Raw genomic sequence first — 24341 nt, 5'->3', positions numbered from 1 at the left:
CACTCTCTAATCAGGCAAGGGGATTGTAAATTGAATTTTGTTCAGCCCTTACTCCAAACCTGGTCAGATCTTTCCGATTCAGCATCAGCTAACTTTGTACCAATCCACTTCTGCTTCTAGACACCAGTTTACTCAGTTTCCCGTCTCCATTACCCATAGCAACCACAGCTGCATTTCAGTATGGTTTGCTTCCAACTGCATGTCCATATCCTGGCTCCACTAGCTGCAATTTTCCTGCATTTAATCCAGTTAAAACCCCCTCTACTACTCTGTTGCCCCTAGCAACCTCTGAGAAATTCTCTTCTGCAACTGACTTTCCTTTTTTAACCATCTCACAGTACTGCCATTGCGCTTTCATTTACTTCACAATCTATTCATAGCCCTGCAATCACTCGCAAGGTTCCTGTATCTAAACCTAGAAAGAAAAGGAGATTCTTCCCAACACATACAATTATATCTGCTGCCCAGCCTGCTGATCCAGTGCCTGCTGAGCCGGTGCCTGTTACCCAGCCTACTTATCTGAGGCCTACTGATCCGGTGCCTGCTACCCAGCCTGCTGATCCAGTGCCTACTTCCCAGCATGATGATCCAGTGCCTGCTGATCTGGTGCCTGCTTTTTCCAGGTGCCTGCTACCCAACCTGCTGATCCGGTGCCTGCTGATCCAGGTGCCTGCTACCCAGCCTGCTGATCCAGGTGCCTGCTACCCAGCCTACTGATCCAGGTGCCTGCTACCCAGCCTGCTGATCCAGTGCCTGCTACCCAGGCTGCTAATCCAGTTCCTGCTGCCCACCCTGCTGATCCGGTGCCTGCTGCCCAGCCTGCTGATCCAGGTGCCTGCTGATCCGGTGCTGCTACCCAGCCTGCTGATCCAGTGCCTGCTACCCAGGCTGCTAATTCAGTGCCTGCTACCCAGCCTGCTGATCTAGTGCCTGCTGATCCAGTGCCTGCTGCCCAGCCTGCTGATCCAGAGCCTGCTGCCCAGCTTGATGTGCCTCTTCCCGTTGCCCAGCTTGATTTGCCTCTTCCGGCTGCCAAACTTGATGTGCCCCTGCCTGCTGCCCAGCCTGGTGTGCCTCTGCCTGCTGCCCAGCCTGGTGTGCCTCTGCCTGCTGCCCAGCCTGGTGTGCCCCTGCCTGCTGCCCAGCCTGGTGTGGCATTGCCTGCTGCCCAGCCTGGTGTGGCATTGCCTGCTGCCCAGCCTAGTGTGACACTGCCTGCTGCCCAGCCTAGTGTAACACTGCCTGCTGCCCAGCCTAGTGTAACACTGCCTGCTGCCCAGCCTAGTGTAACACTGCCTGCTGCCCAGCCAAATGTGCCACTGCCTGCTGCCCAGCCTGATGTGCCACTGCCTGCTGCCCAGCCTGATGTGCCACTGCCTGCTGCCCAGCCTGATGTGCCACTGCCTGCTGCCCAGCCTGATGTGCCACTGCCTGCTGCCCAGCCTGATGTGCCACTGCCTGCTGCCCCGCCTGATGGCATTCGGCCCCCTGTCCAGCCTGACGATCCTCCACCTGAGCCCCAGCATGCCGCTGGCATTCCCCTGCCAGATGTCCAGCTTCCTGAAGGTGCTTCCCTGCCTGATGCCCAGCTAGTCTTTGTTCCCAGTGTTGGGACATGTGCTGCATTGAGGGCATGTATATTCCTAATGTTATGCCTCTTGAGGAATTCGACCTGTGGGGTACCTAGACGGCTTCCAGACACTGGTGGTGGGGCTCATCATCAATTACTGGACTCTGGTGGCACGCCTTCCAGCAAGTTATAAGACTTTGGCCTGGAGAGTGCAATGAAGTCCACAGACATGGAGGGGAAACTTTCTGGACTTGCGGGGTAGAAGCACAATGAAGCATCCAGAGGCTGTTCCTCAAGGGGGGGGGGGGGACTGTCAGGATTAGTGTCATTACGTGAGTCAACTGCTGGCAGCACTGCTGTTCCTGGATTTGAAGGAGGTAGTTCCAGGGCCCACCAGCAGGTGTCTCCCGGCATCTGGACTGTACTTTTCATTAGGCTGCACCTGAGGACTGCTGAGGGAATATAAGCCTGCCCTTCACTGAGGTTCAGTGCTTCAGTATTTATTTTCTCTGCTAGCCGTGTCCCTGTCTGAGCCTGAGCCTGAAACCTGTATCCTGAGTCCTGTTCCCTGTACCCTGCTTCCTGCTTTCCTTATCTCCTGTCCCTGTCCTGTATTGTTTGCTCTATCCTTTTGTATATAGTTAGGTTACAATTGGGGTTTAGCACTGTTACGTTTATATTTTGTTTACTTGTTTATGGTCTACTGGTGTTTGTATTGGAGTGTGTCATTTAGCGTAATAAACGTATTTACATCTTATCCGTCTGGGTCCTGATTCCTTAGTGCAGCCAACTGATCTGATCACCCTTGCTGAATGCCTGCATGTGGTATCCCTGACGGGGTCTGGACAGACCGCCGATTAATGTTCCGGAAATCTGAGTGATCACCCTTTGTCTGGCTCATTGGACAATTTGTCTTCAGGGGTGTCCGGTGCGAATTAATTTGGACAATGCCACGGCCGTGGTCTAGGTCAATCACCAAGGGGGCACAAGCTGTGTCCTGGTGGCTCTGTAAGTAGCCGGCATTCTAAGATGAGCTGAACGATTCATTCCAGCCCTCTCAAATTTCTGCCATGACTCCTGTGCAATATCAAAGCAGAAGGGATTCCGTCCAGACTGACCGGTCTTGCTACGCTGACTGGGTACGGCTGGTTGCCGATGCTCCTTGGGGACTTCCTCTCAGGGTGGATCTGCTGTCCCAAGGATCGATCTTCCATCCTGCTTTACAGACACTGGCTTTGACGGCTTGGCTGTTGAATGCCAGGTGCTGAAGGATGGAGGTTTGTCTGAGTCGGTGATTCCTACACTGTTGAAAGCTAGGAAATCTACTTCTCAGAAGATCTACCATCATACGTGGAAGACGTACATTGCGTGGTGGGAGTCTCTTGCGGTTCATCCTCGCTCCTTCTCAGTGGATAGGATCTTAACCTTCCTTCCACGGGGGGTTGCACAAAAATTGGCCTTGAGTACCATCAATTGGCTTTGGCAGTCTTTTTTTTTTTCAAGAACCTTTGGCCTCACGCTCCCTGGTGCGTACCTTTCTTCAGGGTGTCCTACATTTGGTTCCTTCAGTGCGGGCTCCATTGCCGCCCTCGGATCTTATTTTTGTGCTTTCAACTCTACAGAAGCCTTCCTTTGAAAATATTCAGGAGGTTTTCCTGCTTGCACTGCCTCAGAAGGTGGCCTTTTTTGGTGGCTATCACCTCTGCACACAGGTGTCAGAACTGGCGGCGTTATCCTGTTGTTCACCTTATTTGTGATTCACAAGGATAAGGTGGTACTACCCCCCCCCGTCCGTCATTTCTTCCTAAGGTGATCTCTGACTGTCATTTGAATGAGGACATTGTGTTGCCTTCCCTTTTGTCCCAGGCAAAACATCTGAAATAAATTGCCCTTCCATGCCTTGGATGTGTTCCGGGCTATTGGGGTGTACCTGGCAGCTATGGAGTCTTTTAAGAAGTTAGACTCTTTGTGCTCACGGGCAGACCTCACAAAAGGTTGTCCTCTTCTTCCGCGACCATTTCCAGATGAATCAGACAGACGGTGGTTTAGGCCTATTGCATCAGGGGTCAGGTTCCTCCTTTCCCTGTCAAGGAGAACTGTACTAGGGCGCTTAGTGTCTCCTGGGCTTCCGTTAACAAACGTCAGTGACGCAGACCACCAGAAGTTTCAGTGAAGAAGATCTTTATTGTACTTGCAAAGGTACAAGGTACAGCAGGATGGATATGGTAGACATGTTTCACACAAATTCCACAAGAGGTAGGGCGACTAGGGTCCAAAATAGGAAGGACTTTCCACGTTCTAATTTCAGGTTTATGACCGCTTGTAATGTTTGCTTCGGCGGCTGGATCCTCCACAGGTGCTCAGGTTGGCTCTGGTGTAACATGTGTAACCAGCTACAGAGTGCTTTACAGAACCAGGGCCATGGTCCATACCTATAAAACCCTGACACTGAAGACCCCTTTAAGGGAATACCCACTGTCGCAGGCTAAGCCTGGATCCTATATAGGGACAAGAGTCATAAACGGGTATAAGAGGGTTAACCTCAATCTCAGACTAGTTAAAAATGAGGCTTGTTAGGAATGTATTAATTTTACACTGCAAACTTTTCAAACTTGGTGCTAAAATTCAGTCACTTTTAAGGTGGGTGATCAGGTGTTACATCACACCACAGGTTGCACACTTTACCTCCAATTTTGCCTAGAGCACTTTATATGGTACTTAGGCACTTCCTCCTACCCTTTTCTACTGGGCAGTCTACACTTGGTTGGCTGTCTTCTCCTTACCCTATATTCCACATCCTACCTAATGTGTACCCCAGAGGGGATAACCCTGACCCGCAGCTATGGCGGAAAACAGATGAAAGGTAACCACAGCAACAATTCTGACAATTATTCAGTCTGCTGAAAGGTTGCACAACACTCAACCTCAGACTGATAATGTTTCCCTTGTGTTGGAGCAGGTCCCAATTTTAAAACTGGTCTCTGCATCCATTTCTAGTTCTATCTAAGCCAAGCAACAAGTGGCCTACCTGAGCAGATTTTTCGGCAACCATGTCACAATTTCTCTAGACAAAAAACGGCTTTAATATAGCCATTACTGTCCAATGCCCAAAATTGCTACGGCCCACTTTCAGCTCCACCATCTCTGTCCAAATCGAACCCAGATATGGCCAGCTATGATGAGGTGGACATAGAAGGGAATGAACAGGATCCAGAGGCATTGTTAGAAGAGGCTGCAAAAGATTGCTGTCCCCTAACCTCCTTTATGCCTGAAGCGCCAGCATCAGGCAAGATGCTTGCCATGGTGGACATGCTCACCTCTGCTGTATGCACAAGCCTTGGTATTGTCGCACGTGATCCTTCTCTATCTTGTGTTGCCACTTTTGTGTACAAAGAGAATTGCAAAATTTGAAAACAAAATAAATAGAATGGGCAACTTATGACAACTGGGTAAATCCAGTGATTTTTTTTTTTTTTTACACTGTCTTTAGAATTACCTTTTGCTTTGGACTTTTGGCTAAGATCAAGTGTAGTATCTGTTCTTATCAGTTTTTGGGGGACTAAAGCTGGTTCCCCTTCCTAATTGGGGGCAGTTAGTATTTTTCTGATGTAATGAGGTGGGTACAGTGGGAGGGATCCTTTTTCCTCTCTGAGTTGAGTCTGGCCTGGTTTACCAATCTTGTCCTCAGCTGAAGGCAGGATTCTCCCAAAGTTCTAATGCCTTTCTGATATTAATGGGGCTGTATTTGTCTGGCCAGGGGCTGGGAGGCACAATAAGCTAATAGTGATGTGCCCCCTGAGAGTGGCATCCAAGGAGTGCCAGAAAAAAGACACTTTGGGCAATGGTACACCATTGAGTTTTTCACTGGCACTAGGATCACTTTAAGCTTTTCTTGTCATATCACTTTATTAGGCCTTGTAACTAACCCAGGGGAAATTTTTGTACTGACCATAAGTACAGTGCAGCTGGCACATTTATTTTTCACTTGTTTATTAAGGGCACGGCATGTGTTTGTGTTTTTTTTCTGCACATAGATGGAGGGTACAGGTCTACCAGGGTGTGTCCTGACTTTGGGGAGACGATCTGTAGGCTTTTGTTCTTTTTTATCTTCTTAACCAGGGGTCTCTCTTTGGGAGAACCCTCACCAAGTACTAGGAGGACCTGCTTCTGTAGGTCTCTAAGAAGGGGAGACCACCTTGCTTCAGCCTAGGCATACCATAGTATGCCTTGCTCTGTTTGGAGCCTTACATCACAGGAGGTTTGTACCCTCTATGCACTTTTTTGTGTGCTGTGATTTCCTGGTTTACCTTTATGTTCACTAAGCACTGCACCGTGGAGCTCCGTTACAAAGAAATTACCTTCTGTCTTGCTTTTTTTTTGTGGATGCCCTAAAACGTGGTGAAACAAATTTCCATAATCTCCATTCATATGCACAGAATCTCACCTGTACAGCTTAAGCTGCCTGTAAAAAAAAAAAAAAAAAAACCTAACGTAACTTTTGATGGTGGGTGTCTTTTTGGTGAAGCACTTGACAAATTCAAGATTTCACAGGAAGGACGATTCTTCTTCCACGGGACAAGCTTCCTAATATGTCCTTTTCTGGAGCTTCTACCTCTTCAAGACTCAAAGCACCCAAGTGTAGTATCTGTTCTTATCAGTGTTCAGAAGGGGTGCTGTGCTGTCATTTTGATCGGGAGCTGGAGTGGCTGGCTATCTACTCCTGCTGGAGTGATGGGGGCTTGGAAGGCTAATACTGCCTGGAACAGAAACCCAGGCGCCCACAGGCTGTCGTGGCTCGAGAGTAATTCCCCCAGGAAAACTGGAAGAGCCTAGTTCCTCCTGATTTGAGTGGATCTACCTTGCCTGGCCATGGGCTGGGAAGGCAGAAAGTCTATGGTGTCTGTGCCCCCTGTGAGTGTTCGCCCTATAGTGTCTGGACCTAGAATGCGATGGGCGGCTTTAGCTGACCTGGAAGAACAGGGTCTGCCAGATCTTCTGGTTAGACAGAGCATTGGAACCCTATGTCCGTGTCGGGAGCCTTGCTCCCTGGGGGATCAGGGAGAGTGCCTACCCCTTCGGGGAGGGGGGGGGGTGAAAAAAGCACACCCTTAAGTGCACTTTTTTGTGTGTGTGTGTTTCACATGCATGTTTTTTAGGTTTTTGCACCACCATGGAAAAAAAAAATATATGCATGAAGAAGGCAATTTCTAGAAAACCTTTCTCTTTTCTTGATAAAGCCGATTGAGCTTATGTATGATGACTGTCCAAATTCCTAGAGGTTTTTTTTACCTCTTGTTGAATTTTTGTTGCCTTGTACCCTATAGAAGAATGGACTGTTCCCACTGTGGACCCAAGCATTATTGCAATAAGTGATCAATCTAATGTTGCTATTGAGGATATGCCCTCCATCAAAGTAATTGTAAATCAAATTTATTTTTTATTAAAATAAAAAAAAGATCTTATTTACCTGCTCTGTGCAAAATTATTGCATAGAATGGCCCTTTACCTCCTGTTTATAACCACTTTAAGGATTCAGTTGTTGTAGTCCTCCTTCGCTCTGGAAGATCCAGCTCTGCAGTCAGCTGTTGCCACCTTATCAGTTGCCCAGACAACAGCAAACTGTACTGGAGAACTTAATAGTGAATTGTGTCTTGATATAGATACTCCTATTCTTTTCTAAAAGATTCTGCTTTTGTTCTCAGCCCTACTATTCTGTGTAGATTCCATGGAGAATGTAATTCGTCAAATCTCCAGAATATCCTTATTTTCTGGGCATAACAGGTTTTTATAGCTTAGTCCTTGTTTAGGGATGCGTGTTTCATCATACCCTTAAAACATCCAATTTACTGTGGTAGCTAGTCTCCTGCTTGGTCTCCTGTAGTTCTGCCACTATGCCATCCATAGTAGCTAGGCTTCTGCCTGGTCTCCTGTAGACATGCCACTATATCTCTCATATAGGATATTCTCTAACTTTAATAGCAATGGCAGAATGATTAGTTATACTCCATATTCATACATCAATAAAGTCCTTACATTGTTGAAGTCACCATGCTCGGTGGTGTTATATTAACAGACCAGTAATCACATTCTGAATATTCTTTTCTGAGGGTACCTTGGAGATCTTTTCTTATATGGCTCCTGAGCCTAATTTAATTTTTACTCAAATTCTGAAGGTCGCAGTTCCCCCCTTTCGATTGATCCTGCATCCTCTCAGGCTCCTCCTTTGACTTTGTACTGCCCTGGGTATTGGGGTCTAATCCTAACCTCTTTCTTTTTCACATTGCTGTCAGCACCACATTTTTGAGGAACATGCTCTCATTGGCATATTCAGCAACATACTCTCACCACTCACCCCTCCTTGAGAATTTATTTTAGATTATGCTCTTTCGAGACAGTCTGGCTGATTTTCTCCACACAAGGTCACTCTCCTACTCACTTTGGGGGGAGGTTAGCTTCACTTCATAGGACATCCCTGGTTTACAATTCTCAGACTCTGTCCGTGACTTTCTGTGCCATTGCTTGCCGTATCAGGGTTGCAGATTACGAAACCACTTGTTTTATGAGCTGAGAAGCCATTCTGCTCTTGCCTTCTCAAAAAGCTGGAATTTTGTACCAGTTCATTCCATTTGCTGGCTTAGTACTGGTAAAGGTTGCATGCCATTATATTTTTTGGTTTCCTGTCCATATGCAGTCTGTAGGTGCCCTGGCACTTTCCTGCCTATCTCTGGAAACATCTTTAGTTATATGACTGCTCTACAGACTTTCCTCAGAGATGTACCAGTATCTCTTATTCAGTGATATCCACCAATTAAGGACATTCCAACCTCTAGGTTGGGTGCCGCTCTTTCATTTTTCTTAGGGCTTATCCCTCATGGAACGCCTCCCTCGCTACTGCACACATTCTCCCAATACAGTTGCAGTTCCTGGGCTTTTTACAGCATCTAGCTTCTGTTTTTTTCCCACAATTTGCAGGACTGTCAGCTGCTTCTCTGTTCCCGTTTGTTGAAAAGTGGTTGTTTGAGCCTCAGCTGATCCGTGCTTTGACTGCAAGGTGCTTCTACTGTCAACTGTTTGTTCTGGTCCATTCACCCTTCTTTTTTCCTCTGGGCCTTTTGCTGCTTGGGGATATCCCATGGTCTAAAAATCATTTTCTGTGTCCTGTACCGGACGAATAACATAATAGGAATTTGGCCGCTCCTGTAAAATCCATATGTTGGGGTACAGGACACAAGCCCCTCTTCTCTTTTCTCTGTGATCTCCCTACTGCTTGCTAAAAGGCTGGAACCTCACTGATTGAACAGGGTTTTTATAGGTGCACTGATGGGCAATCCCAGCAAAGTTTTTGCCAGTGTCTAGTCTTCTGAAAGTAGCAGCACATAACCCATGTACTAGCAAGTAATTTATGTGCCATGTACTGTACTCCAAGATTGGAAATTTCATGTAGCTGTACATTTTATATTTTTTCAATGCAAACACTGTGAAATTACAAGTTAAGAATTGTGTAGTCTGTGTTAGCTTTGGCAATACCCATATGCCATCTTGTATAATTAATTTATCAGCATTCGATGATAGGTGATAAAGGCAGTGCTTCCAACTGAGGGAAGTGATGCAATCGTTCTCTCTCAGGAGGTTCTCTGTGGAGAGCTCTTTCATTCCAAGAGTCAGCAGAGTAATGAGGTGGATCTTTCTACACCCAATGCTCTCTTTGGCTCTTTTATAAACTATTTGTTGGAACAAAAGAAATTTAACTATCAACACAAGAGAAGGAAGAACACGGGGTGGGACTAGTCACAGGGAGGGGGGAGCAGGAGGTGAGGAGGCAGGAGCTGGAACATGCTACATGTTCCACCCTAAATACCGGTGGAATATGTAACGTGTTCCAAAGGTGAAATTATCAATAGTCATAAAGCAAGAATCTTTTGATCTGGTTGTTTTCAGTTCAATTGAGAAACCATCACAATTGTAGTTCCAAAACCCGACCACTACATAACCAGTACTGGGGGGGGGAACGGTCCATCAGGTTAAAAAGCATTTCCTAGTTGCTATTGTTCCTTCCTGTGATAAGATAAAAATGTTAGAAAATACAAACTCAGTCCTGTTTGTGCACCCACTAAGCAATGCTGATGCCTGAGAGGAGTTGGATCATACATGTGTATCTGACCCCATTTACAAGTCCATATGCATCCTTCGTGTAGATTTTCTCAGTAAATGCTTTACAGAGTTTAAAGAGGAACTTCAGTCCCCTTTTTAGTGGCTCGGCTCTGCTCTGGCACCACCATGTGTGCAAATGTGCCGATGAGCTCTTCAGGTCCTGACAGGGCCCTTCAGACACATCTGCGCACATGCAGGGGATTTCTAGCATATGCACAAAAAGGAATAGGTTTGGTAAAGCTATGCATGTGCAGATGTTTGGGGAAACCTGCGTGCATGCAGACGTGCTTCAGAGCTCATTTGCAGCTGGAAGCCCTACTTCAGCCCTGATGCATAAATCTGCACACAAAGAATTCAGGAGTGGGGGGGGCAAGAGACACACAAATGTCGTTCTTACCTAGGCAAGAGATGTGAATTGTGAAGGGGGTATGGAGGAAGGGGCAGACGAATATGACAGTTTTAAGGTGAAGACCCGCTTTCAAGTTTTCATGTTCTTAAAAAAGGTTCTATAGTCACAGCATATATTTTATTTTATAATATGAGCATTGTAATAGCAATACTAACATTAAATCCAATGTAAGCTTACTTGAAAAATCACATTTTTGTTATGAGCGCTGCCTGTCTCCTGGCTATTTGTTACAGAACTTCCTGTATTCTGTGCATACTTTTCAGCTTTTATTTCGCTGTTTGCTTTCAATTTCTAAGCACTACATATCCCATGGTACCTATCTGCCGGCAGGTAGTGATTTCTGTACGGACTATGCCTCCTGAAACTCCACCTCTTTGGTTCAAAAGGCAGGCTTTGTGAATTCTGTGACACAGTAGTGCATATTTACAGGGCTTAGTAGTACATGTCAGATAATTCAAGAAGTACTGTAAATGTATGGTATTCTTCAAAAAGTTAAAAAAAATAATAGGAGTAGGCTAGAAATAATTTAAATACAGTTATTATATAATTTTATTTTTGGACCATAGATACTGTTTAATAATGTCATTTACAACATTATTTGATTTCTCTTTGGTAAAATTGTTATTTGACTAATAGCTGTTGAGTAACATTTAAAAGCAATGGATGCATAGAATTGCTTGAAAGCTTATTATTAACTGATAAATTGCATATGGTGGTAATTACATTTTTTGTATAAAATATATAGACTACTGCAACTGTAATGATATATTCTATACATAGGAGTTCTTTGAAAAAATGAAGCTGAGATCAAAACTGAAATTGTTACAATCTACATCTCCTAAGAAACCAACCAACTGTTTAGATTTACTAAACCTTAATGTTGTTAATGAAATATCCATCAAGAAAGAAATGGGTAAGCAAGGCTATGTCATTCTGTAAAAGTTATTTCACAAAATGATTGATGCAGAAGGTGCTAGATGAATCTTCTAAAATAAATTTTGCTGAACCAAATATCTCAAGTACAGTAGAGGCTATTTCTAGATTTCAAAGTGAATCTTGTTAAAAAAGATAGATTTAACTTATGTCTGCAAACACTTGTTTTTTCCTGTCTCACATAGTTTGCACTGGGCGGTATGGCTACCAGGAATTCTGCTGCTGCAGGACAAACAAATGGCAACCGCCCCAGCCTATAACTGGCCTTCGCAGCAAGGAGCACAAAGAAGAGCGATGCATGTCACAAAAACAACAAATACAAATTTCCAGCTCACTTGCCAGCCAGCCTGCAACAAATCAGATTGCCCTCTAACAGTTCATGTTAAAATTGAGGGTTTCTTTTTTACACATTTGCAAATATATGTGTAAGCTGCAGGACCACTTCACAGCACCCTAGTGTACTGGAGTCCTAACTCAAAAAATTTTGAGAGCCTCCAAACTTGGAGCACATATATAATAATGGATAGATTTAGGGCAGGTATGCCTGGAGGAAGCCCATCTCTTCTTAAAGGCATGGGAACGCACTGGACACCCAGCAATAGCACAATGGCAGTGAAGGTATCCAGTGTGTCCCCTCACCAATTACTGCTTGCTGACTAGCCGCCGTAGTTTTGAAATGATGTACCTGTAAGTCACATAGTGGGACCGCTAGCAGGGGCGTGTGTGCGCCCATTGGTCACAGGGGGAGCCAATAAGCGGGTTTGGCGGCCTCGATTGCCGTAGGGCACCCACGACCGCTCCCCAAGGAGGAAGAATGGTGGTCTGCCGTTGTAAACACGGCAGACCGCTGTTCTGTCAGTTATGAAAACAGGGATCCTGTTCTCCTCTTATTTAGGAACACAGATCTCTGTGCTCATGCAGCAAGCCCACCCCCCCCCCACAGTTAGAAAGCACCACCTAGGGGACACATTTAACCCTCCGATCACCCCTGGTGTTATCCCTTCCCTGCCAGTGTCATTAGTAAAGTACTGCATATTTTTAGCACGGATTACTGTAGTAATGTCACTGGTCCCCCCAAAAGTGTGAAAAATGTCAGTTGGGGGCCGATCTGTCCGCCGCAATGTCGCAGTCCTTCTAAAAATCACTGATTGCCACCATTACTAGTAAAAAAATAAATAAATAAAAATGACATCAATTTTGTTTGTAGTTTGTAGACGCGATTACTTTTGCGCAAACCAATCAATATACACTTATTGGGATTTTCTTTTACCAAAAATATTTAGCAGAATATAAATTTGCCTAAAATGATGAAAAAATTTGATTTTTAATTTTTTTTTTATTGGGAATGTTATATGGCAGAAAGTAAAAAAAAAAAAAAAAAATGGATTTTTGTCTTACCGTAAAATCCTTTTCTCTGAGGTTCACTGACAAACTCAGCTCCATGTTGGGCTCTGTACAGAGCCAAGCATTCCTCCTTACCAGAGCCTGTTATACTACAACTAGGGGGACTACAGAGCCCAGCATTCCTCCTTACCAGAGCCTGCTATACTACAACTAGGGGGACTACAGAGCCCAGCATTCCTCCTTACCAGGGCCTACGGTACTACAACTAGCATCAGGTAACTCTTCAAACCTGATGTGGCCTGCTCTAAAGGGGGATCTATGAGGGGACCTGCTCTACTAAAGGGGGATCTATGAGGGGACCTGCTCTACTAAAGGGGGATCTATGGGGGAACCTGCTCTACTAAAGGGGGATCTATGGGGGAACCTGCTCTACTAAAGGGGGGATCTCTGGGGATGCTGGCCTGCTCTAAAGGGGGATCTATGGCGACCCTGCACTAAAGGGGATCTATTCCATAGATCCCCCTTTAGAGCAGGGTCCCCATAGACCCCCCTTTAGAGCTCAGTTCCCCTGGATCCCCTTTAGGACAGGCCCAGGCTCCCCATAGATCTCCTTTAGAGAAGGGTCCCCATAGATCCCCCTTTAGAGAAGGGTCCCCATAGATCCGCCTTTAGAGCAGGGTCACCATAGATCCCCCTTTAGAGCAGGGTCACCATAGTAATCGTGATGCATCGTGATGCTTTGCGGAATCGAATCGTATCGAATCGCGACTCTAATAATCGTAATCGCATCGAATCGTGAGATAAGTGAAGATGCGCAGCCCTAATGTCCAGTGTGTTTCTGTAATAGTATGAAATACCTTCCGCACAGTGCCGCTTAGCTGATTCACCCACTGCTGTCCTTCTCTTTTTCCCCGCTGACAGCTGGGGGGGTCACGGGAGTGCCAAGTATTATAATATAATAGTGTGTAGTACCTTCAGTACAGTACCGCTTAGCACTCAGCTGATCTCCCGCTGCTCTCCTTTTCTTCTCCCCCGCTGATAGCTGGGGGTCACGGAATCGACGAGCGGCGCTGTAACGAAGGTATTTCACACTATTGTAATATAATACTCTGCGCTTCCGTGACCCGCACTGAACACTGCAGAGGGGAGGGGCTGAGATCAGCTGAGCACCGAGCGACACTGTACCGAAGGTATTTCACACACTTGTTTTACAGAAGCACCCTGGACATTATATAAAACAGTAATAAAGTGACTAGGATTTTACAGACTAGGGCTTATTTTTGGGGTAGGGCTTATATTGCAGCCCTCCCCGAAAATAACAGTAGGTCTTCTTTTCAGGGTAGGTCTTATTTTCGGGGAAACACGGTACCAAGGATCGCACTGGAAGAGCCAGGTGGTGAACTTCCTGCACAAAAGTGTGAACCAAGGACTTCGCAGCCAACGGCCTCTGAAAAAATAGGGCCAAAGCAGAAATCTGGCCCTTAATGGTGCCCAGAGCCAAACGTTAATCTACACCTAGTTGTAGTAACTCCAACAGGCGAGACACAGAGAAGGAACGGGGAGGGAGAAACCCTCGAGACTCACACCAAGTAATGTACGCCTTCCAAACTCGATGATAAACCTTCCTGGAAGTAGATTTCCTAGCTTTTAACATAGTAGGAATCCCCAACACCGACAGCCCCCTGTCCTTCAGCACCTGGCTTTCAATAGCGAAGCCGTTAAAGCCAGCGACCGTAAATCAGGATGGAAGATGGTCCTTGAGACAGAAGATCTTCCCTGAGCGGAAGTTTCCAAGGGATGTCTGCTACCAGCCTTACCAGGCCTGGGTACCAAGGCCAGCAAGATTTAGTCTGGTGCCACCAGAATGACTGGAATCCCTTCTACCTCAATTCTGAAGTTGTATTGGAGGAAAAGCCTAAATCAGACGATACTGACCCCAAGGGGCCACCAGGGCGTCTGCGCGTCGGCCAGAACATCCTGAGACCTTGACACGAACCTCTGCATCTTCCTGTTGAGATGGGAGGCCAACAGTTCGACGTCAGGGGTCCCCCACCAGAAACACAACTGATGAAACACCTCCGGATGAAGAGACCATTCGCCCAACATCGACCGACTGAGATAGTCCACTTGCCAATTCTCTACCTCCGGAATGTGCAAAGCAGAGAGGGCCGAAACATGTATTTAAGCCTACTTAAGAATGCCAGCTACTTCCCGGGCCCACCAGGGCACTCCTTGTGCCCCCTTGATGATTGACACATGCCACTGCCGTAGCATTGTCCGATTGTATCCTCACCGGGCATCCCTGCAGACGATCTGTCTACTGGGACAGGCAAAGTCTGATCTCCTGAATCTCCAGTATGTTGATCGGCAGATTGGACTCCTCTCCACGCCAAACGCCTTGAGGCGAGTATACTCCCAAGATGCCTCCCCATCCGGACAGACCGATCCTTGTTCCATTTGGCCAGAATCTCTCTTTGAAAAGGTCTAGTATGGAACTGAGCAAACTGAATTGCGTGGAAAGTGGCGATTCCATCAGACCCAGCATTTGCATGCAAGTCCTGAGCGACGACCAACGGTTGGACAATAGGAGCCGAATCGCATCCTGCAACTTCAGAAGTTTCACCAGAAGTTTCACCTGTGGAAGAAACACCTGGGCCGACGCTGAATCCAGCGGCAGACACAAGTAGTCTAGCTTGGTGAACAGAGTCAAAGCCGATTTTTCAAAATTCAGTGTCCATCCGAACTCCTGCAGAATTTGCACAGTAATGTTCCAAGTCGACTTCTAGAGCCAAAGAAAACTCTGCACGCAGAAGCAAACCATCCAGGTAACCTAGTATCGCGATCGGTTTCTTCCGAAGCAAGGCCAACACCGGGGCCAAGACCTTTGTGAACACCCGAGGAGCTGAAGCGAGTCCAAAAGGTAACACCACAAATTGATAATGCTTCTCGCCCACGGCAAAACAAAGAAAGCGCTGGTGCCCGACAAATATTGGAATATGAAGGTAAGTGCGCTGGAGATCGACAGAAGCCATAAAATCCCCTTGATGAAGGCAAGCCACTACCATGCGGATGGACTCCATACAAAATTTCTGAACCCGCACAAAGTGGTTCAGAGCCTTGAGATCCAAGATCAGGCGAACCTTGCCTTCCATCCTGGGAACAGTAAACAGATTTGAATAAAAACCTTGAAAACTTTCCGACTCTGGAACCGGCACAATGACTCCTTGTGCTAACGGGTCCTGCGCTGCCCCGTAGAGGCCCTGCAGCCGATCGCGAGACAGGCTTAAGTTGGAAGGAAAGAACCTTGCCGGAGGCAAGGACCAAAACACAATCTTGTAGCCGAACCAAATCAGCTCATGGACCCATTTGTCTTTTGAGCAAGGTCCAGGGGTCCAGAAAGAAGCAAAGACGTCCCCCCACCCCAGAGACTGGAGAATGCTTGTCCACGGAAACCAGTAGTGCCTGCTTTTGACTTGCCATTCCAGGGTCTCTTGGAGGCTCCCGCGAAGTTACGGGTGGATCTCGAACCCTTTACCTGCGATCCAGACAAACAAAAATGCCGCCTATGAGCCTAAAAAAAAGGACCAACGAGGTTCCTTGCCCTTTGCTACCTGTGGAAGTAAAGAATTCTTACCTCCTCCCTTAAGGCCCTTAATGATCTCTTCCATAGAGGAACTTAATAAACGGTCACCTACAAAAAGTAAATCAGTCAGCACCTTTTTAGAAGCCTGGTCCGATGAACAGTACTTCAACCAAATCATGCGGCGAAGATTCACCGCCATCGCGGATACTCTGCCAGCCAAGGGGATGGCATTCAAAGACGTTTCACAGATGTAGTGTAGCCCCTGGATTAACTGATCCGCTAGTTAGGATTTTGACCCCCTTCCAGATCCTGGCATAAAATGTATGCCCATTCCATTAGGGTCTGAGATACCAAGGTAATAGCAAACACGTGCCTCAACATTGAACCTGCGACGGTGAAAAGGTAACGGACCAAAGCCTCAGCTCTCTTGTTCACAGGATCCTTAAAGGATGGAGAATCCTCCACCGGTAAAAGCGTGGCCTTCTTCAGCCTGGAAACCTGATAGTCCACCGACAGTGGAACCGTCAGTTTCTTCAGAAGAGACTCCTCAAAGGGATATCTCCTAGTGAAACACTTAGGTATTCCAACCATGCGATTTGGGGAACCCCACTGACTAGTGACAATCTCGTCAAAATAGGCAGGAAAGGGGAACACCTTTGTCACCTTGGAAGATCTGCGAGTGCCAAACTGCACCTGCGTCGCTGACTCAGCATCAGCTGAGTCCTCCAACTTTAAAGTTTCCTGCACTGGCACAATCAATTCCTCCACCAGCGCTTTTTCATGCATGGCTGCAGAGGAGGAGGATTCATCCTCACTGTTAGAGCACTCAGGTTGCGTGGACGCATACCCAGTGGGCTGACACGCAACCGCGGTGGCCAAATCCACCTCAGACTCTGAGGAGGCAGAGGATACAGGTGAAGGAGGGGGATGCTTCTTGCTAGGCCGCCTATGCAGGGCTATATCAACCTTTGACACAAGTGACTGCAGGGCCGCCGTAATGGCCCCCAGGGCAGACTGAGACCCAGAGGGTCCCACAGCTTCAAGGGGTGGATCAGGTGTTGATACACGTTCTAGGGGCTCCATGGTTAAATCGGAGCCACACTGTGCACAAAAGCAAAAAACAAAATTCCCCCCCCCCGCACACCACTCGGAGCACCACAAGTAGCAGCACACCCGCGGCGCTGTATATAGAAGAGGAATGATCGTATACCCAGAGAGACTCACCACCACAGAGCTGGAGAGCGCCAAACAGCCTGCCACACTGCGATCAAAGAGGAAGAGAAAATGCCCCCGCTGCACGTCACCGCACCGGACTACAAGAAAATGGCCGCCGCTATCTATTACACATGGAAACCAAAAACATGGCCGCTGGACTACACAAACATGGCTGCCGAGGATAGAGAAAACCATCCATGGCAAAATGGAGGCGCCACGTATTCCACCAGGGGGGAGCCCCCCAGCGATCCCCCACCCTCTGCAGTGCAAAGAATGCAGGCACCCCTAACAGGGGGCCACCAGTGGCACACTCCCACCGCCCTCAGGCCCAACACCAATTTAGCCCCCCACCCCAAAAAACACCCGAGCACCCCAAAAGGGGACTAGGGGAGGGGACAGGTGACTGCTGTTGTGACCAGGGCTATGTGACCTTACAAGGTGTTTCACTCGCCGGCCAGCCCCCATCCAGTGGGGCTATGTCGTGTCGTGGAGCGAATAGTTCAGTCGCGCTCGCAGGCCAAACTGGGAAGACCATAAGGATCTAGAATATCCAGTGCATTTCCCAGTCCAGCTGTTGATTTGTAGCTCACACAGGAACAGAAAATAACAAAGAGAAAGAGAAAATTCCATTTTGAAAAGGATTAAAAATCCCAGGACCGCAAATCCCAGCAGGGAGCCAGGTCCTTTACACCTGACTAGGCAGAAAAAAACAAGTCCTATAGCAGGAAGTGATGGTATACCCCCTGGAACTGCCTCAGGGGTGTGGCCAATATTGTTTCTGCCTAGTCCTACTCTTGTGGCGCTTTTCTACTGCATGGAACCGAACGGTTCGGCACGGTTTTGTGCTTTTCCACTGCTGGTACCGCATGGTACGGTGTAGGAACGGTTCGGTACGGTACGGCGGCGCTTTTTCACTGCATGGAACCGAATGGTACGGCTCTCTAAAACAGTACCACCTTGATTGTGGTTCCAAGAGGTACCATACCGGTACCATATCCCACAATCCTTTGCATGCAGTCACTACTAGCCACTGATTGGTCAGAGAATTGTTGTTATCCCACCCACTTAACTTTAGTACTACTTTAGTGGAAAAGCAAACCATACCAAACTGTACCGAACCGTTCCAACACTGTACCATGCGGTACCAGCAGTGGAAAAGCAAACCGGGCCAAGCAGGGCCGAGTAGAGCCGAGCCGGTACTTGCAGTGGAAAAGTCCCATTGGAGAGCAGCATAAGCCCAAGGGTCTAGAAGACATGAGCTGTGTCAGTCAGTGAACGAAAGCGAAATATTATTATTATTTTTGTTTTTTCAGAATTGTCGCTCTTTTTTTTGTTTATAACACAAAAATAAAAACAGCAGAGATGATCAAATACCACCAGAAGAAAGCTCTATTTGTGGGAAGAAAGGGACATCAATTTTATTTGGGTACAGCGTGGACCGTGCAATTATCAGTTAAAGTAAAGCAGTGCCGTTTTGCAAAAAATGGCCTTGCCATTAAAGCGGAGTTCCCTCCCTCAACAGGAGGGAGGGGCCAGGAGAGCCAAAGAGGGACCTGACAAGAGGAGGATCTGGGCTGCTCTGTGAAAATCCACTAAACAGGGCAGGTGAGTATAAAATGTTTGTTATTTTTAATTTTTAAAAAACCTGAGACTTTAAAATCACTTTACGCTTCTAGGCCGCTTTGGCTACATTTTTGGGTTATTCGTTAACTGAGATAAGACGGTAGCCCTTAATAATAATCTGCCAGCTACAACACTCCAGAGTCTACAATCACACTATTCATTCTCTTGTCAACATGGGTTGTTATCCTATCAGGGAATTAGGTTGACTCCCCACATTTCAACCCTTTATAAGGCCAACTATCCAGCCTTGTTCAATAAAGTAATGGAGGATGTGAAGATGTAGTCTGACGCAACTCTCTCATTGATGGGAAGAATTGTGTCTGTCAAGATGACAATACTGCCAAAATTGCTATATTACTTCAGAACCTTACCTATTCTGATGCCATTAGCAGCGATTCATCAGCGATTCGTCATTAGCAGCGATTCGTTTTAGTTTTAGGTAAACATTTTTAACTATATTTGGGGAGCTAAGGGTAGTAGGCTGACTCAAGCTACAATGTATGCTCCCAAAGACTTGGGAGGTCCCAAAATTTCGAAAATTTATGTAGCAGCAGCGCAAAAAACACAGGTGTCCACTGCATTTTAGTCATTACAGGCCTAAATTGGGTTTCACTGGAAGCCCAGGCTTGCCCCCGCTCCCTATTGATGGGGTGCTCTGGGCCCTGTCCAAATACCGTAAAGCCATCTTATGCCATCTTATGCCTTACACTCTCTCACTCAGCAAATCTGTGGTAATACTCTCCACTTCCTCCATACACCTGTGGTCCCTCTTTAACAACCCTCTATTTTCACCAGGTCTACATTCCCTTAAATTTGCCTAGTGGTAGAATAAAGGCCTCTATAGTGTAGGACATTTACTTGGATATACACCCCCCCTACACACACATTTTGTGCAGGATTTAGAGATGCCTCCATCTGAGAGTTTCCACTTGCAGCAAATCCAACGCTATCTCCGCTTATTACAGAAAACGAACTCCGATCTAACTGCGCTTAATGTTTGAAAAATAGGTGCATATAAGAGACTCTATAGTGTGGATGCATCACTGTGTAGTTCAGATCATTTGTCACCCCACTATTCCATGGGAAAAGGGCCTGAGCTGGAAGATTGGTGGCCTGGAACGTTTGTATATACAAGGGCATTATGAATAAAGCCTTGGTGGAAGCAAGGTACAAAGTAAACGCTAGTTCAATGGTTCTCAACTCCTGTTCTCAGGACCCACTAACAGACCAGGTTTTATGTATTACCTTGGGATGATGCAGACTACTGTGCAGCAAATTACTGTATATCACCTGTGATGTATTTCAGTTTTCTTGCAAACCTGGCCTGTTAGTGGGTCCTGAGGACAGCAGTTGAGAACCCCTGCGCTTAGATGGTACCTAGTACCCGAATGACTTGCACCGGGCCCCTCATCCCCCTGTTTCCGGGGTTGCGGTTAGGTGGGGACAACCCTTCACATTTGGTGGACCTGTACCAAGGTCTGGATGCAGGGCCATTCATTAATTTATTCTTTAACCATGGTCCATATCATCAAAAGCGACTGGATAGCATTGTGAATTGGACCTTGTTGAAAATATCCTTAGACACACACAAACGCTGATCTATTTTATCTTTTTGGCAGCCAAAATCGCAATAGCCACTGCATAGTAAAGTCCAGTGGTGGATCTCGCTTATTTTTCACGAAAATGTGGTGAGCGTCCTTGGCGCATAAAGAACCATTATTTGCTAAAATATGGTACCCCTGGTTCTCCTATTTACAGGTACCGGAAAACGTTTTTTTTTTTTAATCAGAAATGTTTTTATTGAACATAAAGAAACAAACACACTTTCCAATGTACAAACAGTGCTATAGCTTACATCAAACAATTTATATCCAGTTCATCCCCATGCCCCTGGCAATACTCATGATTACATGAACTATAAATCCACCCTCCAACTATATAAAGGGGCTGACAACATACAGCCAACAATACCCAAATACAACATGTTAGATGCACCCCGAGGTTATTGCAAAACTCTGGACATCACTAATTCCCTTGGACTCAGCCCATGTGTATCCAGCCATGGTGACCATATTTTTTCAAATCTACCTGGGCTTCCCATATGATGGTAAATGTACCTTTCTATAAGCAAGGTGTTCCCCATATGTGATATCCAAGAGGCCACAGTGGGTTTTGTGGTAGATTTCCAGCCCAGGAGGAGGAGCTTACGTGCCTAAAATAAAGCTCTAGAAAAGGCTATGCGAACCAACTCCTCCGGAACAACATCCTCCAGAGCCCAGAATACAGTGAATTGGGTCTTAGGGGACAATCGTTTGGAACACTTGATTAAGTGTCCCAAGCACTTCGCTCCAATACCTATCGCGCTTCGGACAGCGCCAAAGAAAGTGGATGAGATTACCCCGATGGTGTCCACATCTGACACACAGTGGGTCCGTCCGACCACCCTCCCATCTTATGTAACCTAAACGGGGTGTAATGCACTCAAAGGACAATGTACAGCGTCAAGACCCTATGGGCAAGATTGAGGGAACAAGTAGTGATAGAAAACGGTTTCCTCCCACTGGTCATCTAGCAGTGGACCTACGTCCACTTCCCATAGAGATCCTGCCCTGGTGGGGTAGGACTTCAAGTGGTGTGCAACAGCATTTGATAACCTTGTGAGATTATCCCCTTGGTTTCAGTATACGTCTGTAGCAGATGAAAAATGGGGGTGCTAGATAGAACCCAACCACCCACATCCCTCTGTGCGCACACAGCATGCCGAAGCTGGAGATAGGAGTAGTACATGGTGGAGGGCAAATTAAACCTGCTCTGAAACTTAGGGAAGGACAGTAGCTTGCCATCTCTGGACATATGTGTCAACAAAGTTACTCCAAACTTTCTCCACCTGGGGCCCTGTTGCAACTTTGCCAATTCGGCATAGGAGAAATTGTCCCAGATCGGGCTATAGTCAGTAAATCCCGTCACACCCTGCATTTGCCTGCCTTTGTTCCACATTTTTTGAATTAGGTTAAAAGTGGGTAGCTCTTTGTTCGACATATGGAACTTCTGCGCCTCTAGGCCCGTAGGAACAGCGTCCGCACTGGAACCCAGAAGCAGCAGTGTTGCTGAAGAGCCTAACGGGTCATGAGAGAAAGAGCCTGTCAATTATTGCAGCTGAGCCGCAATATAGTATATCCAGGGGTTGGGCCCTGCCAACTACTCACTATCTTTAAGATGTTGCTACTTGTCTAGCTTGATCCTGGGGTAGCCTGATTTCTACAGCAGGCGTTGGAAAAGAGTATTAACCACTCTACATATTTTCAAGTGAATCACAACCGGGGGAGTTAGGCAGAAAGTAGACTGTGGCATCAGTATAATTTTTATGAGGTTAGCGCTACCTGCCAGTGACAGTTTAAATTTGTTCCACGTATTCGTTTTATCTCGAAAGCGGGACAACAAGGGGTGTACATTTAAAGGACAGTAATCCGCCATCTGTATTCCCAAGTATTTAAACAAGGTCACAACCGGTATTGGGCATGAGGCAGGCAAATCCTACACCCCCCCCCCCACCAATCCCCGTCCGACAAAAAAAAGCAACATCTCGTCTGCATACAACATGATCTTCACGTGAAGGGCCCCAAATACAAATCCCCAGAGGCTCTATGGCGATGGCAAAGAGCTGAGGAGACAGGGGACAGCCCTGCCAGAGCAAACGCTCGAGACATCCTACCCGACATCCTAATGGTCGCCTGTGGGGACGCATAGAGTAGCCTAACCCAAGCTATAAATTGATCACCAAAAGCAAATTTAGATAGGACCACCCACAAATATCGCCAGCCAACACTATCAAATGCTTTGTTGGCGTCTAGAGATAGTAGAGCCCTATGTCCCCCATTGTCTGCCATTAGTTGCATGTTCAAAAAAAGGTATCTAAGGTTTGTGGCTGTGGATTTGTGCGGCATAAAGCCTGCCTGGTCAGAGTGTATTATAGAGGATATAATCCCATTTGACCCTTAGCAAGGATCTTAACATCACTTTGAAGGAGAGAAATGGGTCTGTATGACCCCGGGTCAACCGGATCCTTCCCAGGCTTAAGTAATAGGATCACATTAGCCCTAGCCATTGAAGGTCTGAGTTGCCCCCCCTCAATAGAGGCATTAAACGCCTCCAACAACTGCGGCAGTATTTGCTCGCCTACTGGATGTATACTTCCATGGGCAGACCATCCTCCCCGGGGCCTTGCACGTCAGAAATGAGCGTGCAGCCAACTGCAGTTCCTCCAGGGTTAGAGGAGCATCCAATTCCCTCCTGTCCCCCTCGGAAAGGGAGGGTAAGTCAACCCCAGAGAGGTATCCCAGAAGATCAGGATCAGAGTAAGTATCCCTTGACCCATATAGGTCCCCATAGAAGGCAGCCAGTTCAGAAATAATTTTTTTTCCGGTTCATTAACCGCTTTACCAGTAGAAGAGTGGATGGCCCGGGATTGCTGCTGAGACCTAGCAATTTTTGCCAATAGGTGTCCCGTCTTTTCTCCTTCCTCATAGAAAGCGAGCTTAGTAAAAAACCTCTTGCGTTCTGCAGAGGAGGATCGCAGGTGGTCCAATGAATCCTGGGCCGACAACCATGCCTCTCTCGCAGATTCTGTAGGATACGTTACATACAATAGTTCCAGCTGCCACACCTGGTCACCCACTCGCTCCAATAAATCAGAGGAGTTCCGTTTTAACAGTAGCAATTTCAGTAATAAACACCCCTCTAAGGTAAGCTTTGAACGTTTCCCACTTTTGGATAACAGTGGTGTCCTGACTATGGGTTCAGAAGAAATGTTCAATTTGTGTCTCTATTGTTTGGCAGGTACGACAATAGCAACTGAAATACATTTCTTGAAAAGGGGGGCGGGATGTATACAAAAGCCACCAGCAAAGTTAGGGTATACAATTTACAATACAAATCTACCTGAGACATCCACCAGCGAATCAAGCTCCTGATGAGCCAGATCATTGTGTATCAGTACACTCACCCTATGGGAGTAAGCGGAGTGAGTAGAATAGGCCCTACCCATCCAAGAGTACTGAAGGAACCCCACATTGGCCCCCAGGAGATGCGTCTCCTGCAGGCCAATGATGGCAGGATGGGATTTACGCAAACAAGTTGAAATAATGGTACGTTTCAGGGGATCATTCACTCTTCGGACGTTCCAAGACACAATGGGTGTGGAAGACATTGAATATTCACATTTAGAAACTGAAAAGAGGGTCCATCGGGGGCCAGCCGATTCCCGGCTGTCCATCTATATTGGGCACAGCAACAACCTGGAGTAAGCCATAAAAATTGTAGGAGGCAAAGTGGGCCCCTTATGAGGGCTGCTCATCGGAAAGACATGGAAGGTGCAAAAAAGTTAGTCTCGCGCAACTGCACGGCAACTAGCGTAAAGCAAGAACAGAAAATGAAGGAAAGGAATCCCTGGGATAGCACCACAGCCAACTGGTTATAGCTCCGTATTCCCGGGTGCAAGAGACCATGTGTTCCAA

At 46.8% G+C, this 24341-nt stretch overlaps 1 protein-coding gene across 1 annotated transcript in view; it reads left to right on the top strand.

Annotated features, from left to right (window-relative positions):
- The window catches only part of REDIC1 (regulator of DNA class I crossover intermediates 1), a gene marked incomplete at both ends in the record, with an annotated part of 108956 nt that overhangs the window by 59649 nt on the left and 24966 nt on the right, over positions 1-24341 (top strand). Inside the window, one exon of the mRNA XM_082253534.1 lies at positions 10911-11043. Within this exon, the coding sequence (XP_082109660.1) occupies positions 10911-11043 (133 nt within the window). The remainder of the gene's footprint in view (positions 1-10910; positions 11044-24341) is intronic.

Source organism: Pelophylax lessonae (assembly GCF_965119305.1).
Source record: "Pelophylax lessonae genome assembly, chromosome: 4".
Classification (NCBI taxonomy): Eukaryota; Metazoa; Chordata; class Amphibia; order Anura; family Ranidae; genus Pelophylax; species Pelophylax lessonae.
The sequence above is the reverse complement of the archived record's forward strand: the minus strand, read 5'-3'. Positions and strand labels throughout refer to the sequence as shown.